The sequence below is a fragment of the Cyprinodon tularosa genome, unplaced genomic scaffold (genome assembly GCF_016077235.1).
Source record: "Cyprinodon tularosa strain WSP-4 unplaced genomic scaffold, ASM1607723v1 ctg98, whole genome shotgun sequence".
Taxonomy (NCBI): Eukaryota; Metazoa; Chordata; class Actinopteri; order Cyprinodontiformes; family Cyprinodontidae; genus Cyprinodon; species Cyprinodon tularosa.
In genome coordinates, this window is record NW_024039762.1 from 3,832,219 (window position 1) to 3,849,090 (window position 16,872).

General features: G+C 38.7%; 1 protein-coding gene across 1 annotated transcript in view; it reads right to left on the reverse strand.

Annotated features, from left to right (window-relative positions):
* Positions 1-6,598: 6,598 nt before the first annotated feature.
* The window catches only part of LOC119777081 (exostosin-1b-like), a 35,693-nt gene continuing 25,419 nt past the window's right edge, over positions 6,599-16,872 (reverse strand). Inside the window, exons 3-11 of the mRNA XM_038275855.1 lie at positions 15,753-15,860; positions 14,931-15,050; positions 12,974-13,106; positions 12,116-12,234; positions 11,531-11,626; positions 9,991-10,080; positions 9,750-9,910; positions 9,481-9,652; positions 6,599-9,100 (exon numbers count right to left, since the gene is read on the reverse strand). Of these exons, the coding sequence (XP_038131783.1) occupies positions 8,915-9,100; positions 9,481-9,652; positions 9,750-9,910; positions 9,991-10,080; positions 11,531-11,626; positions 12,116-12,234; positions 12,974-13,106; positions 14,931-15,050; positions 15,753-15,860 (1,185 nt within the window). The 3' untranslated portion in view covers positions 6,599-8,914. The remainder of the gene's footprint in view (positions 9,101-9,480; positions 9,653-9,749; positions 9,911-9,990; positions 10,081-11,530; positions 11,627-12,115; positions 12,235-12,973; positions 13,107-14,930; positions 15,051-15,752; positions 15,861-16,872) is intronic.

The window sequence follows — 16,872 nt, forward strand, 5'->3', positions numbered from 1 at the left end:
TCGCAAAATCTCCGATTTCGATTCACATTTTTTATACATTTAAATCTTAATTTAGGAACACATTTGTCCAAGATTTATGCTTTCCAACAAACTAGAAAAGTCTTAATTTCTGGCCTTAACATTGTTTACAACACGTAGTAATCATTTCTATTAAATGTTTATTATCAGAAACGACCATTCAATTCAAAAATAGAGGAAAACGCTGCCATTTTCTTAAACAGATATGCTCATAACTTGATAAAGGTGCACTGTCTGCATATGCCCCCCCCTCCCAACCAATAAAGTATAATATTAAACAAAAATTTATCAAGTTAGGGTTATAAAAACGGACCTTTGGCAAAAAACGTCGAATCAAGTTCCGAATTTTTCTCAGTCGAGTGGGGCACAAATTTGAACTTTTACCTGGCTTAAAGCACATTAAACTTTCTACCACGAACCAAACGCTAACTTTTTATTTTACCAGAAGGACAGACATATAAACTCAGAAAATAAATTTAAGTGACTTTGTAATAACTGAATCATATAATACTACTAAAAAGCGCGAAAGGGAGGGGGAAACCAGTAAATAGTCGGCGCCATCAAGTGGGACGAACCAATTTAGCCGACAGCTAACTACAAAAGGAGGAACGACGCCGCGAGCTTGATTATACAGCCGTTGGAAGTTTGAAATAAATGCTTTTATCTGAGACCTTCCTACAGCTATTTTAAAAATTACAAACTCCATAAAACTATGCGGTTATCAGAAAAGAGCGCAGCTCGTTGCTCACACTTTTCAGCTCTTCTTCATAAGCCCAACGCTGTCGTTAGCAGATGTCCAACGGCTCTTCATACAACGAAGGCCGCAGCTAACAAACTCCAGCATGCATGCCGGTTTGGTGACCTAAAACACCCAGACCGGTGCCTAAATATATCTGCTGCAGGCACACTTACCAAGAGGTAAGGGTGAAATCACAAAGATTAGGTTATTTCTCCCAGCGAGCTCTCCCCTGTTGTACTCATTAAAACAGCCAAGATGGCGCCAGCCGCCTTCCTCCCGCTCAGCGCTGTCCTTTTAAAATCGGCAGGATGTTTACAGTCAAAAAACGGCGGAGGGGAGGAGTCAGAGACGGCTTCCTGCTGTGCGCGGCGACGGCTGATAGGGGGCGCTAAAGCCTACCGCAGGAATAACATGACAATAGAATCTGCATAAACCATGTCTTTTTTTTATATATATTGCTCTGATATGAATAGTAGTAGTATTTAACCACCAAATACCTGTCTGATATTATAAAATCAATATCGATGACTGATCATGTACAGTAGTATATTTATGGTAAATTGTTTTTTATTTAATAAGTGAATGATTTATCAAATAAAAGTGCAATGGTACAATACATAAATATATGTTGTATTATCATTTATGAATAATTAAGAATTTAATATAAATGTAATACATTATTTAAATCATCCAAAACATTGCTGAACATTTCCATGTGTAATTAATGCATCAAATATATACATTTTAAAATTAATGATAGGAGTTATATGTTCATTGTATTCAATTAGAGGTATCCAGAGTGCCCAAAAATTATACTGAAGTTGCACTATATTAATATTTTCTCAATTAAATAAATAAATAAAAAATAATAATAACAATAATTGTCCAATAAATTACTCAAGTAAGAGTGAAAAATAGTTGGGAAATATATATTTAGGTACACGTGGTAAGTGATGTGATCCTCTATAAAAAAGAAAGTTATCAGTCAGATGAAAAACATATGTGTAAATTCTGGTGTTTTAAAGACCACAATAGAACAATTAATACACAAGTGGAAAAAATAAGAAAATGAATAACTCAGGCAGAAGAAACAATTCTCAGAATAATTTTTTTTTTCAATGCAAAGTAGTCCAGGTGAGCTAATTGCATTGCCAATATATACACCTTATACAATATATTATATTGAAACCTTTGTCATAGAAGGATCTGCAGGTAGCAGGAACATAAAAAAGCCTGTGTACAGGAAAATAATAAAATTTTTAGTTTAATGGTTTCTGTAAGGTAAAAAATCATACAGGACAACTATTCCTAACAATCGTTTTTGTCAAAATACTACTAAAGTAAATGTAACCTTGTAAATGTAACTAGTTACTGCTAACCTTTATAATAATCACTTAGATTTAGGTTATTTTTAGATCCCTGTGCTAAAGTCCATTTTCTTAACTATTTAAAATGTGATCATGTCAGATCAAACAGACCATAACAAATGATTGGTAAACTGGAGACCAATCATACAGTTTAAAGACGTTTTTTCTTGTTTATTAACTTTGGCGGTAAAGGCCTTATTATCATAAAGTCATGGTGTGATGTATAACATGAACCCGATATACCTAAATTAGAAACATCTAAATAATCAAATACGCCTTTGAATTATCCATCCATCCATTTTCCAACATGCTTATAACAAGCGGGGTCACGGTGGGGCTTGTGCCTATCTCCGGCTGTCAATGGGCGAGAGGCGGGGTACACCCTGGACAGGCCACCAATCTATCGCAGGCCTTTGAATTATATTACAAAAAAAGATTCTAGTATTATTTTTCTTTTTGGAAATGGTTTGCATGTACTATATTATGGAAAAAATTGTTTAACATCTGTTTGTATTCTTTAATTCATGTATGTATGGACATTTTTATGAACTTATTTAGCTACTAAAATATGACATAGCCCTACTGAATTTCCTAGTTCCAGCTTTGAGTTTCATAATTTAGAGTTTGGTCATGATATGTCAAATGGCAAAACATGAGTAATTGAGTGACAAAGGCCCTTTAAGCTTCCTTTTAAATAAAGTATTTCACTTATGTTTCCCTTTTAATGTTATTAAATTCAAAAAAGCCTTAACAAGAAGCTAATAAAAACCCCATATATGACAATTGGTAGCAATTAACAGAGAAATTCTGTATTTTTTCTAAGACAGTATCAATGTGAAGTGACCACAGCCTATGCATGCAACAAAAAGCCTCAAAAAGCAATTTCCCAGCTTTATATTAGAGACAGAGATGAGAAATATGCCTGACAGACAGAGTGACTCATCTACAAACAAATTGCGAAATGGGTACACAGAAAAGCGGATTTGTCTCATGGGCATCTGTTGCAGTGCAACTGCTGCCAGTTGAGCTTGTTTATAATTTACGAGCCACGGAGCTCGTTGTCACTGTGCAAGATAGATAATGAGGTAGCAATATGGTAAATTTGGTTCTTACACATCAGTATATGACAGATTTAGACAATAAGTCATTTCCAGTGAACATCCCTGCAGCCCCAGATGTTCGCAGTCATGTTCTATCATGGAGTGTGTGTTAAAAGGGACCAAGTGGATTTTCTGTGGAACCATAAAAAAATGTCCTAGTGAGATAACACTTAAAGTAGGCATTAATAGATGCATCAGTGTCTGCATCAAATCCTTATTTATGCATCTTTAATACTCTTCATACACATTTTATCATGACTACCTATGAGAATAATGCAATATTGATAAAGGCTGAATTACTGTCTGCTGCCAAAAAAAGACCTCATACAGCTAAGTATTAAATCACATTCCTTAGGTTAAGAAGTCTAATGTACTACTCAGTATGCTTTTCAATTTATTTTAATAGACTCCTGTGTTTAGCCAAGATCTAGTTGCTGGCAGCATTTTCTTTCTCCCATCTGTTAAACGGGGGGATTTTATCTTGAAAGCAAGTTGCAGTTATCATGTAAAGGATAATATTACACAGCCTTAGAGGAAGCAGCCGGTGCATTGCAGATGCATTCCTGCTTTAGGCGACTAATCTTTGGCATGCCTCAGTTAGTCAGAAGGCCTGATTATCTCTACATATCAAAGCAGACATATGTAATAATCTCCACATCTGTATGAAGAAAAACACCATGTTCACTAATGTTCTCTGACAATCTTCTGAGGCCTTCACAGAACAGCTGCATGCACGCAGAGATTAAATCGCACACAGGTACTCGATGCATCCTTTTTTCTTCTACTTCATTTAGCGTTGGTCTGTCTCATCCAAATCTTGATAATATGCATTCAGGAATGTGGCTGGAACATTGTAAGATGTGGAGAGAAAGTATCAAGGGAGGTTTCTTTCTGATGAGTGTTAGAATGTGAGAAACCTCTCTGTGTCTCAATATGTGGCTTTAGACTAACTGATCATGCATTCTGTCTGTTGCTGCAGTGTTTTAAGTGAGGTTTAATTCAAAAAAAGAGAGACGCCATGCTGAAAACATTTCCAACGGAATAAGAAAACAGCTTTTTGATACGGATCAATGCGGCGTGGAGTTGCTAAAGCACAACAAAGTTCTCCCCCAAAGCTGAAGTTTATCTTAAAAAAAAATTCACTTTATATGCTGTGATGATATCTGATAAAGACGATGACAGAAAGGGAGAGAGGGTGTTCTCAAGTTTAAACCCCCCCTGAGTCAGAGAGTTTAATCTGACAGCAGGGGAGAGTCCTGACAGTGTGCATGCGCTGATCCATCTCCACAGCAGATACACATCTCATCAATGGGATTAGCTCATTTGCATTCTATTTAATCAGGACAGATTGTAAAGAGATAAGCCCTTAGGGTCCAATGAAACTCTGCAATATCTGACTTGTGGCAGATTGGTTTATCAAAGAATTACATTTCCATTAACCTTCCATCTAAAACGACTTTTTCTGTGAAATGGACCAGATTCTGTCTACTTTCAACATGAAACTAGTCGATCCCGCTTGGAAATTCTTACAAATTTATTAGGAAAGATTTTTTTCTCAGTTAGGTGGCTTCCTGTGTGTTTCTTCTAGCTGCAGCAATTCCTCCTGTAGTGTTTCCTCCAGCTGAGTTTGCACCACGGGATCATCCTATGTAGATGCTGTTATTCATGCAGCGTGTCGAAACCAATCAACCTGACAGAGAATTATGTAAAGACGGCAGATCCCCTGCATAGGCTGAAGTTCATACAAAAAGGAGGCTAAAAGTATTACTTAGCTTGCATCTTGCTCAGTGGGTGCCGTGCATATATATAAGAATATCATTTTTGGAATAACTGAAAAAAAGGTTGCCTGCAGCTTAGAAAGGGAACAGGCAGTATCTAGCCATATGCAATATGTTGATTCTGCAGCAGCTTAAGCTTTTTGCAAAACTATTTGTCTTTAAAACCTATCCACATTCTGTCACTGCATTTTATTCAACAAAAAGTAGTAATGCATAAAAAATGTTCAATCAAAACCTGCCTCTGTATTCAAATCCACATTTTTCACTGTTTTTTTTATTTTAACAGCCTTGGATTTCCAAGGATTAAAATATCTGTTCAGCGTTCTACAGAAGACGTTTAAAGTGCCGCCACCAGGAGGGCGTGTCAGTGAACAGAAATGTTTTTTTTAATCTTACACAGGTTTTTAAACACATTTTGACTGAAAACTTTGGCAGTATATTTAGGGTCCTCATCCTGTTGGAACAATCACCTGTTTCAAGCTTAAAATGATTTCCCTCCCCAGGATTGTCATGTATTTAGCTCCAATAATCTCCCCATTAACTGATTTATCTTTCCCTGCAGAGGGAAGCATCCTAACAGAACAATGCTGCCATCTTTCATTATGTGAGATGTGTCAATAGCAATTAGTGTCAACTTTCCACAAAATGCAGTTTTCCGTGTTTGTCAAAAAGCTCACACGACCACAGTTTTCGTTCCCATATATGCCGAGTTCTGAACAGCAAGCTGGACTTCTTAGAGCTTTCTTATCCAAGCAGGATTTGTTTTTAGGTCGACTAAAAGTTAACCTGGTCAATCTATCAACCCCAGTTCTGAAACCCTGTGGCTCCTCCTAAGTTACTATTAGCTTCTTGGCTGCTTCTCTGATGTTCTCCTTGCCCAGCCTGCCAGTCAAGGATGAGGATGATAGCAGTGTTTACTCTGCATGGCGTGTCCACTCATCAGATCGAAGGAAATCTCTGAGGTCTTAAGTTGATTTTTTACTTGCGTGGTTTCTGCAGCCAATTGATATGTAAAATTGGACAAATATGTATAAGAGATGCAGTGATAAGATACCTGGATCGGATTTCAGAGATCAAATCCTGTGCACTTTACATGGAGCTGTTATTTCGGTTGTTTATTTGCTAATAAATGTTATAAAGTTCATTTATGTCCATATTGTTACCTTTTTAAACAATAATGGCAAGGCTAAAGCCTTCACTCACAAGGCAAGATATATGGTTCATTCATTTAACAGTTGAATCGAATCGATATCGGCCAATAAGCTGAGCCCAGGTATCCGTTTTGAATTGGATCAGAAAAAAAACTAGTGTATATCTAGTATAAATATATATTTTTTTAATACATTTATCTTATCCAATCTGTTTTCCACACATCTAAAAAAAAAAAAAACTTAACTATCCTTTCAAAAAAAAAAATGCTCCTAAACCATTCTCCTACAGCAGAACAATGCTGTACTTCCCGTCACTATCATAAATCTTAATATATGAGGCTGCACTTTAATTTGGTAAGGCCTGGTAAATAACAGACACTTAGTCCCCAATTCACTGTAAAAAAAGAAAAAAAAGAAAAAGAAATTAGAATTGCAGAACAGGTTCGTTTATACCAAATATTTTTATTTGACGATTGTTTCAATTTGTTTTATAAAATTAATTAACAAAACCATGATTTCTTTCACCATCTTTCCATCTGAACAAAACAAAGGTGTGGCGGTGCTGAAGAGAGTGATAGAAGCAGGCAGGTTCATTTTAGAGACAATCCTGTCAGATGTGTCTGAGACAAATCCGTAAAAGTACTACAGCTGTGGCAAACACAAAGGAGGGGGTGGAACTTCACAACCTAACACAAGGCAGTAAGTGGAGATGGGTGAAACGAGACCACAACAAACCTTCCAGAAAAAAAGGGAAACCAGAGACAGCATTTAAAAATGTTTGACTGTAAATCAAGATGATAGTGTTGAATCATTAAAAGAACCATTGGCTAACAGAAAGCAACCAAAGAATGATAATAGGACCATGTTCTGATGAAAAATAAAAATCTGAAGTGTACTTTTTTTTTTCCCCTGAAGGCACATTGATCTATAACCATCATCCTCTGAAACATCAACACACAGGAAAAGAAAATATTGCACATATTCATTTTTAAAACAGATCTGATTCCATTGTCCCGTTTACTCAGCTGATGACTTTCTCAGAGGGCAGTGACAAAGCACTCTCCTCTGTGGAGCAAACATAAAAAAAAAAAAATATTTTCCTTCGTTTTCGCTCAAATTCCAGCAAGAAAAAACATAACGAAGAAGGGAAGGTATGACATTCCCTACTGCAGATGGGAAGATGGAAACAAATGGCACATAAAGGGGGTCAGTGAATGAGCTCACTAAAGCAACCATCTCCTTCATCGGACAGGAGGAGTTGGAGGAGCTGCTGGTAGATCCCAGTTCCTGCTTCACGTCGACAGCTCCTGATTAAACCTCAGCAGTTAGATCTCTGATAATGATATGAAATTTTAAAGAAAAAGATACAGAACAAGACCGTTAAGTGAACTGATTATAATTGAGTTAACCTAATAAACCAGCAGCATAAAAACAACTCCATCTCCCCCCAACGTTTGGCAGAAGCCTCTGTGGATAGCTTTAGGTCCAACAAGCTGGCTCTGTAGTGCGACCCAAATGTAGCTAAAAAACTACAGAAGCTCTTCATTCATCTTATCAAAACTAAAAACAGAAGCCTCTTTTATTCACCTGAAGCTGGTGAACAGCCTGCAGAAGCTGATTCCCCATGTTAGGTGCTTGTTCCTTTAGCAACAGCCAGATCTGTCACTTGGCAAATGGAAACTGGGTTTACTGCATTCAGACAATGACGAAAAACTAAGATCTGTCGCTAACCCTAACCAAAAAAAAAAAGAAAAAGTTCAATAGATTTCACAGTGGATTTGATTCAAGAAGCCCCAATTTTGTCTGGTTAGTAAGCTCAGCCTCCTTTCAAGGCAAAACACATGAAGGCTTACATATTACTCAGGCTAACATGTTTCTAACCAGTTCCGTTATTTAATTTGAGTCATTAGGAATGAAGAGAACAGAAATGAAACAACCTTACTGCATTGCCGAGGGGCATCAATCAACATGTTTATCTGAGCATGTTGGCTTTAGGGGAGGAGTTGTTCAGAATGGCACACAGACAATTGTGTTTGTTCGACTGCATTGAAACATTCTTATCTCTCTGTGCTGAACTGGGAAATGCAGCATATTATCAGTTACATGGGAAAAAAAACAGATAATGATAAAAGACAAAAAAAAAGCAGCGCTATCAAGGGGCAGAATCTGCCCCCAGTCTTCTATTTGTCAGAATCTCAGAACCAAACACCTTTTGATAAATGCTGAGGCACTGTCAGATCAACAATCACCACCCAGCTCTGGGGCTCCGAGGGGATTTTCTTTATCCCTCCTTCTTTAAGACAATAGAGAGACACAGAGTCATGCTGGCCATTTGTACACAGTATAAAAAAATAGTTAAACACAATCCAAAATAGTGTTATCATCTTCGTAGTTATTAATATCGTGTCAGCAAAAATGTTCACAGATCTGTGCATAGTGTACAGACAGAGAAGTGTCCCGTCCAGTGGGTTTTGTTGACGTTGGGACATTTTTGCAGCAAAGCAATCATTTCTGATGGCGTGAGCTGATTTAACTGTTCAGGTGCAGTCAGGATGGATCCACAGAGAGCACTGCTGTCCAGCATCGGTCCACAAGACAGCAGGAGTGGAGAGGAGAACCCGAGGAGACAGAAAAATAGGTCCTTCATGTTTGCTTCAGTGTCTTCACCTCTCACCCACAGATCCATCCATGATGCCGTACGGTCAGCCCCCGACTCGCTCCACAGCCGTTGTGTCCACAGAGCACAGGGGGCTCAGCACGGCTATAGCCTCTCGATTTCCCTGTACTTCTTCCTCAGTATCGACACCTGGTCTTTGAACAGGACCGGGTCCAACCTCATCTGCGAGTGGACCAGAGGCATGGTGCCAAACCAGTTGGCAAACTTGTTCATGCAGGTCTGACGCTGAGCGAAATGGTCCGGGTCGGCCCAGCGGGACGCTCTGGAGCTCTGGGATGAGAGAGAGAGAGCAGATCGGGGGGGAGAAGAAAAGAGACGGAGTAAACAAGTGAGTTCGGCAGAGTAGAGAGGAAGAAAACAACTAAATGAATAATGTATTGTCCATTACTGTGACCTTTTACAGCAAAGCATCAACCAGGCCATGTTAGCGGCAAACAGATTTCGCTTGCAATTTACAAATAACCCCACTGTCCTTATTCTGCTGAACCCAAACACCATTTGGCATTTAGTCTAATGTGCCAGATAGCTGTACGCCTCTACAGCAGACAGCACTATTAGTAATGCCTGAATGGGTAGATCCAAATAAATCCGCCTCATTTCTCCTGCCTGCTTCATATAAACACCAATCCCAGCTAAATCGTGTGCCTCACCTGGCCCATCATGGTTTCCTTGTATTGTTTCTTTTGTGTGACCTTAATGGGTGGTAGCTTAGTCACTGCTGAAACAAGGAAATTCATAAGAATGTCTTCGCAGTTGGACATCTGGTCCACCATTGTCCGCAGACTGGCTGGAAGGTAGGTGGTGTACAAGTAGTGGTAATATCTGTGGGAGAGGTGTGACACAGAGAACAATGGAGCGTTTAGGAGGCAGGGACAGTCCAACCAGCATCGGCGGAAAAGAAAAACAAAGCAGGCCGTACTTGTGATAGATGGCGGCTCCGGTCAGCACCATGGAGTAGTCATTGGTCCATTTGGAGGTGTAGCCCCAGCGCTCCTTGCTGCCGTCCCAGAAGTGGCTGCGGGCCGGGTAGCCGACGATGCGGTCAGGGAAGCTCTGCCACACCGTGAAGGCAAAGTCCACCTATGTCCAGATCACATTTATGTACGGTGTAAGACTACAGCTATGAAGGAATCCATAGATTTCTCAACATCTAGACTAACCTCTGTGGTGGAAAGCACCGTGTCTTCATCCAGACTGAGCACAGCATCAGTGGGGATGGTATCGTAGGGAAGGAAGCGGCTGCTTATAACCTGGTCAGAGTTAGAAAACAAACAAAAAAGGGAAGCACGTGAAGGCTGCAGAGTTGGTAAACCGTTTCATTATTTTCTTTCAGCTGCAGAATGATTTATTCACACCCCTATTAAAAGATATGCAAAGAAGCTTCAAATAAATTTTGGTTTCAGTTGCAGGGAAACAGTTTTACAAGAGCTGAGTAATGCTGTTCACTGAGGGAAAATAAAATACAAGGTAGTGGTAAAAATATGGCTTCTTCCTGCTTTTGACATTTGGCACAACCTTGTTATTCAAATATTACTTCTATAATGCTGTACAAGGCTGCTGCCTATAAAGGAGATGTTTGACCATTCCACCAGTCAGCAGGGTCTTCATCAAATAAGCTGATTTAATGTAATATGTTGATTTAAACTAAATCATTATCTGTTCATCTACAGCTCAGTCCAAAGGTCCTCAGACAGCTGACAAATTTAGATTTAAAGTCAGAAATGCGTGTTTAAAAAAAGATAAAGCAAAATTAATAAAGTTACAATAATAATCATCTCAGTTTTTCCTCAGTTATCAACAACAAAACCTTGATTTTTGCATTGCAGCAATCAAAGAATATAGCAGTTATCATACAGGTGGCTTCTAATGGTTATGCCCTCCTTATCTGTTCTAAAATTCATTACCAGTTAAACAACTGACTCTTTTCCAGTGTTTTCATTTGGTACTTTTTCAGACATCATGAAATGAAAATATCATAATTTAATTAACAATATCTAAAAGAGGAACTTTATGGTCTTTTTAGGACCTTTGTAGAGGCTAAGCCAAAGCTTTAAGCCCCTGAGGTGGTACACCGGGGTAAAGTTGACACACCGATTACTTAGCTGCTAAATTGAAATGAGAGCCGTCCTTGATGTTAGTGCAGGAAATCCATTTATTTCCATGACTCTGCAATAATTATCATATCTTTAACTTGTTGACAATAACACTGTATACATAGTTTCAGGGATCCACATAGCTTTCACTTCAATAGCGGTAGCATTGCGTCACGTTAGTATTGCGTAGTGGTCAAAAACTGTTTCCCCCTTTTGGGTGGAACACACCTGTCCTCATCAACACCTGATCATACATATATAGACAGCTGACAGATCATGTGACCCAAACCACTTGGAATACAGAAATTCATAATCTGCTCCTACAACCTTCATTAAGCCCAGTTTTGATGGCTGGAAGCATGCAGGCTTCAGTTGTCAAATAATTACCTAATCAATACTTCCTATTAAATTCTAACAGTTGACATGTGCTCTACAGAAAAATTGTGTGATCATTATTTGTGGATTTACACATGTACCTGACTAAAGCTACCCCAGAGATGGATTACGTCAAACATGCTTAAACAGACCAGAAAAAAACATTTCCTAGAGAAACTGCTAAAACGCTGCAGTGATGGACACAGAGGAAGAGGATTATTAGCAGTTTTACCATGCTTTCTCCCTCTATGACAATAAAAGGGACTGAGATTGTGGGCCAGCGGTGCTTGGCAGGAAGAGGCTTGTCACAGTTCCAAAGAACGATCACCTGAATGGGGGAAAAAAACACGGATCACAGCTTAGTCATCATGCAAATGCCCTGAAAAGGAAGAGCAGCGTAAACCACCTTAATTTGCATGTTACTTAACATAGATGTTCAATCCAAACCATTACTTCAACCCTGTTGCCAATAAGGCAGAACTAACTTCTACCTGAACCTACATTTCTATTTTAAGAACTGTCAAACCATCCAGAACAAAGGGAAGCTGGAAATGTTCTGAAGCCTCACCAACCTAGAGCTGAAGCAAAGTAACCTGAATTCCTGATGCTGGAGAAATAGCAGAAATCAGTTAAAGACTGGGAAGTCTTTAACTGAGTGAGGTTTTAGAGTTTAACCACAGCTCATTCACACTTGTTTTTTACAAACATAGCAGAGAGATGCTTCCTAATATAATAGCAGACTTCTCTTGACTCTCTTTCATCAACAAGATCCTTTTTTAATGAGATCTTTAAATCAGAAAGCCAGAGCTGACCTTACCTGAGCACAGTACTGGGATTTAGCCACAGCCACAAGCAGCTTCATCACTGGCTGGGACAGAGAGACCAGCGGGGTGACCACATGGATGATTGCTGTAAACTTTGGGTACGGCTTGATACCTGCGGGGACGGGGAACACGACACCATTTGTTACCATGTGTTCTGCTTTACAACAGAGACGGAGTTCCCGTCCATGTTAACCCAAACTCACATGGTTAAAGTAAGACTATTAAAGGGGCTTAGCAGCTTTTAATGTGCTTATCTTTAAACATACCAACAGAGTTGTAACTACAGTAAGCTATGCAAGCAAATAAGGAAAAATCTATTTGGCTAGAGTCATGACACTGAAATATGTTTTTGTTGATTTTATTTAGTGTAATCAGTTCAGTCTCTTATTAATACTTGGTTCGAGAATGAACAAAATTGCTTCAAGGTGTATCTAGGCCAAGTCTCTGGTTGCTGCCGCTAAGACGTCAACAGAACATGAAGCTCAAAGAAGAATCGGTTCAAAGGAGCGAGGGACCATTGAAGTATGAAAATAACCCTAGTCACAATCAACTTTACATGGAAGCACTCAGATATGAACATGAGAAGTGCCTCAAGTTATGAAGATTTGAGGTTACTAAAATGAGCATCTATTATTTAAAATCTACCCTGGAAAACCTATATTTCTAGACCAGTTCAATGCTTTCTTTGGGTTGTGGCCACTGATTTCCACCTAGATTCATATTTCAGCCAGTTTCTGCTGATTGGCCCTCCATGTGTTCTGGGGTTTGTGTCAAAAGTGAAAATGTGCTAACACAGAGTTTATTGGTTATAAGCAGAACTACAGATACTAGATGCAGAAAAACTGACTGACCCAGCTTAGCGTAGAAGAAGGGGAAGTCTCCCAGATGTGTGGAGTACTGAGGCAGAGTGAAGAGGCCCCCAGGAAGGCTATTCCACATGAGGCTACTTCTGGAGGTGTGCTCCAGCACCCGGTCCTGGATTATCTGCAGACATAGAGGAGAGGAAGATTTAAAAAACGCATTGATTCAATAACTACGGCTGATTTTCGTCTAACAAAATGTTTAGTAAAAAAAAAAAACAACAAATAGAATAGTTGTTTCGATTAACATTTTCTTAGCATCTACATTTTTTTAAATTATATTAAGAGAGATTTTAGGTTCTACGGTGCAAAGTTGTGGAATGTTTTTGCCAAAGGAAATAAAGTCCATATCCTCAAAGTAAAGTAACCAATGCTGAACCCCTTTGTAAAAAGCACTGTGTGAGTGAGAGAGGGACGTTTTAGTGAATGAGTAAATATATACGAAATGGGGTATTTTACTAAAGTTGTGTCTGTTTGGGTGTGAAAGACTTAAATCTGTGGGTTTTTATTTCAATCTGAAGAAATTTTCAACATAGAACAGGAGTTGAAAATTAGCATTAGCCATAAACCCTTTGTGCATTTCATCATTAACAAACGCTGTTTGTTATTAGACTGGATTGCACTGTCCCTGTCAAATACATTTATTAATTTAATACATCTTGAAGTAATATTTTTTATCTTTTAATTGTGATTTACTAATCATCTAGCTGGTTTTCTCTGGTGCATCAAATTGAATGACTAAAAATGAAAAGCTATGTAGAGTTGATTAAAGATATTTTAGAAAACAAACGCTCTGAGGTTTAATTAGCTTCTTCTGGCGCAACTACTTCAAATTAACCATTAATAAAGATGCTAAGGATCATTTTATTTAAAGCATAAACTCCAATCCTTGTTGATAAAAATGTGTCCAAGAACAAAGTAACAGGATACCCTCATAAAAAATGTAGAGCTTTCAGTGACTTTATGGAAGCAGCAGTATGGGTTTTCTGATTTGTGGTTATACTTCTGTCATGTTTATAGTAAAATATTTGGAATCACATAATGGTAGGCCAAAAGAAAAAAAAAAAAAAAAAGGAAAGTCTTGAAGCCAAAACATGGCTGGCAGAGAAAAGATGAGATACAGGGAGTGTAAACAGATCACAGATAAGCTACTTAGTCCTGCAACTTCATGCCGCTATTACAGAAAAATCTGCCTCTGCACATCATTGCCTTTGATTCCAAATTCTTGGAGAGTAAAACTATTTAAAGATGGAGGCTGATGGTCTAACCCAGAACTAGTTTGGGCTTAGATGTAACAGCTGATTTATTCCTGCTGTCTTTCAGGTAATTTAACAGCCACTTCAAAGTTCAAGGTCTGCTGCTCCAACATATGAAGGTCTAACAGGGATAGTGTCTGTGGAGTTTAGTGACAATGAACTATTCTGACACCACAGCTCAGTATAGAGTGACGTTCCCTCGGCTGCCGTCTCGCACTCTTATCAGTTTTTATTCTTCCCTGCTTTCCTCTTCAGCTGTTTGTAATTCGAGCCCTGCAGCGGCATGATAGTCCGGTTCTCACCAGGAAGAAAGCAGATAAATGGAGCCTGACAGAAACAAACTACTGACATGACTGATAGCCAACCCAGAACACGACGCAGCGTGGAAATATTGACAGGACTCTGATACAATGATACCTTTCCTCCATCTGATGGAGGCCTTTTTTCATATTTACATCTGAAGCGACACAGTTCACAGCTGTATGTCAGTAAAGAAAGGTTGGGATGTAGGCATAGGTGTCAGTGTGGTGTAGAAACAAAGAATAAAAGCTTTTTACTTCATTTTCCCTCAATAACAAAAAAGTATTTTCCCCAATTATTAAATTCTAATAAAAATGTTAAATTTTGCGCATAATGCAAATGTACTCCTTTTCAGAGAAACAAACAGATGACATGGTGTTGTATGCATGTACCTCCAGCGTGGTCAGTACTATCTTCTCTACAGAGTTGAAGTAAGCCTCCCACAGCAGCTGCGTCTGCTGCCTCAAAGACAGAATTTTATCCTGGTGGATGGACCGAACTGTTGAAGGGATCTGGATCAGAACAGAACAACGCAGAAAACGATTAAACAATTAGCCAAATCAACAAGCCTGCTGATGGCATTAAAAAAATAACAACAAAGGAAAGCTTTACAATGTGTAAAACAATTAATTAATTAAAAAGTAACATTGAAAAAAATGCAGTTTACATTTAAAAACCAGGATGTAAAAATAGTAGTCATTTTACCGGCCTGCTGCGAAAATGAAATCTCTAAGAAAAATGTCTGTACTTTGTTCAAGAAGCTACCTTAACAAAAAAAAAAGAAGTAAGGCTGGACTTAAACAGATAAAAGGAAGGCCCAATTATTACTAGACATGGGCACTATTTTATCCAATAAGGTTTCCATTCATTGTTTGTTTAGGCTGCTGAAATGAGTGTAATGAAGGACACCAATTAGGAACAGTTTATGCCATTTGTGCCCAACTGAAAAGTTAGAGCTTTGATCATCGGATCTTAGCATCTGAGTCAAAGTCAACGAAGGAAGTCGTGTTTAAGAGTGATTCTTTTCTCTCTTCCTTATACAAGTAATGACATCTCATCACAGAAGCATTAGAAAGAAGCATTCAAACTAGATAATTATAGTGCAATAAGATAACTAATTAAAGCAGAGTATTTCTAAAGATCCTAAAAGAACTGAGACAAAGCAACCAAACCTAAGAAAATTTTTAAACTTCAGTATTTCCCCATGTTTCTACCTGTAACAGCAGCCTCTCATCCCCAATGACAGCTGCTGTGTTCCAGTCGATGATTTCGGAGAAGGGAAGCTCCCAGCCGTTGCTGAGCATCACTGGCACACAGGCTGCCTGCAACAACAGTATTAACCATTAATAAGATCCATCATAAAGGATGCATGTAGTAGAGCAAACACAGCTTCAGCATCTATCATAGACAGAATGTCTCATTTTCAACAGGAAATTTCTCAGCAGCATTTTACCGTGCATCCAGCTTCAATCATACATTTGCAACAACTGAACACTGATTTTGAGAACTTGTTCAGTAGAAGATCTGAGCTAAAAAAAAGTCGTTTCATAATATTGCAGCCTGTGTCTCTGTTTGCATCCTTGTTTCTAACAACTGATTCATTCAGCTGTGTGTGTGTGTGGGTGTGGATGGGACAGTTAAGGCAGCTTCTTGCCAGCAGTGACGAGCTCTATAATCTGCTTTGGTCATTGAACGTACAAACATCCGTCGCGGCACAAACCTCCCTGCATTGGATTGCCTCCGTTTCTCTAATCTGCATAGTATCATTAGTAAAAGGTAGCAATCTGCTCAAAGGCAGCCAAGCTTTACCTGCTTATCTGCTCTCATAGAGCAATGCGCTGCAAAATCCTGTTGTCCAATCCCATCCTTCATCAAAATATTTCATACACAGAGCAGCCATTCAGATATCTGAGTTTGGGACCCTTTTAGATGTATGCACATACAAGAGAACACAGATTAAAGGCAGCTGATCTACCGCATGTTGCAAATCATCTCTGCACATATTCTCCCCTCTCCTGTCTAACCAGTTGAAAACATCATTATATCCACTATAGGAATACATTTTTTAACTGTATTAATGTCTGCAGGGCTTAACTACAACAGAACCAATCCATAGAAACACATGTACCTGTGGTCCATAGTCTGTAGGTGTGTTATACAACACAGAGGATATCCTCCATTTCTCTTTTACTGCTTAATCCAGTCCAGCATCTCAACTTGTCTCCTTTCTTACTCCCTGAGAAACTAATTATTCTGTTCCATTCAGCTGTCTGCTTTCCTCTGAGGTCAAAGGTCAGGGTTATCTGAAGATCACCAACTTAGTTATTTTATGGA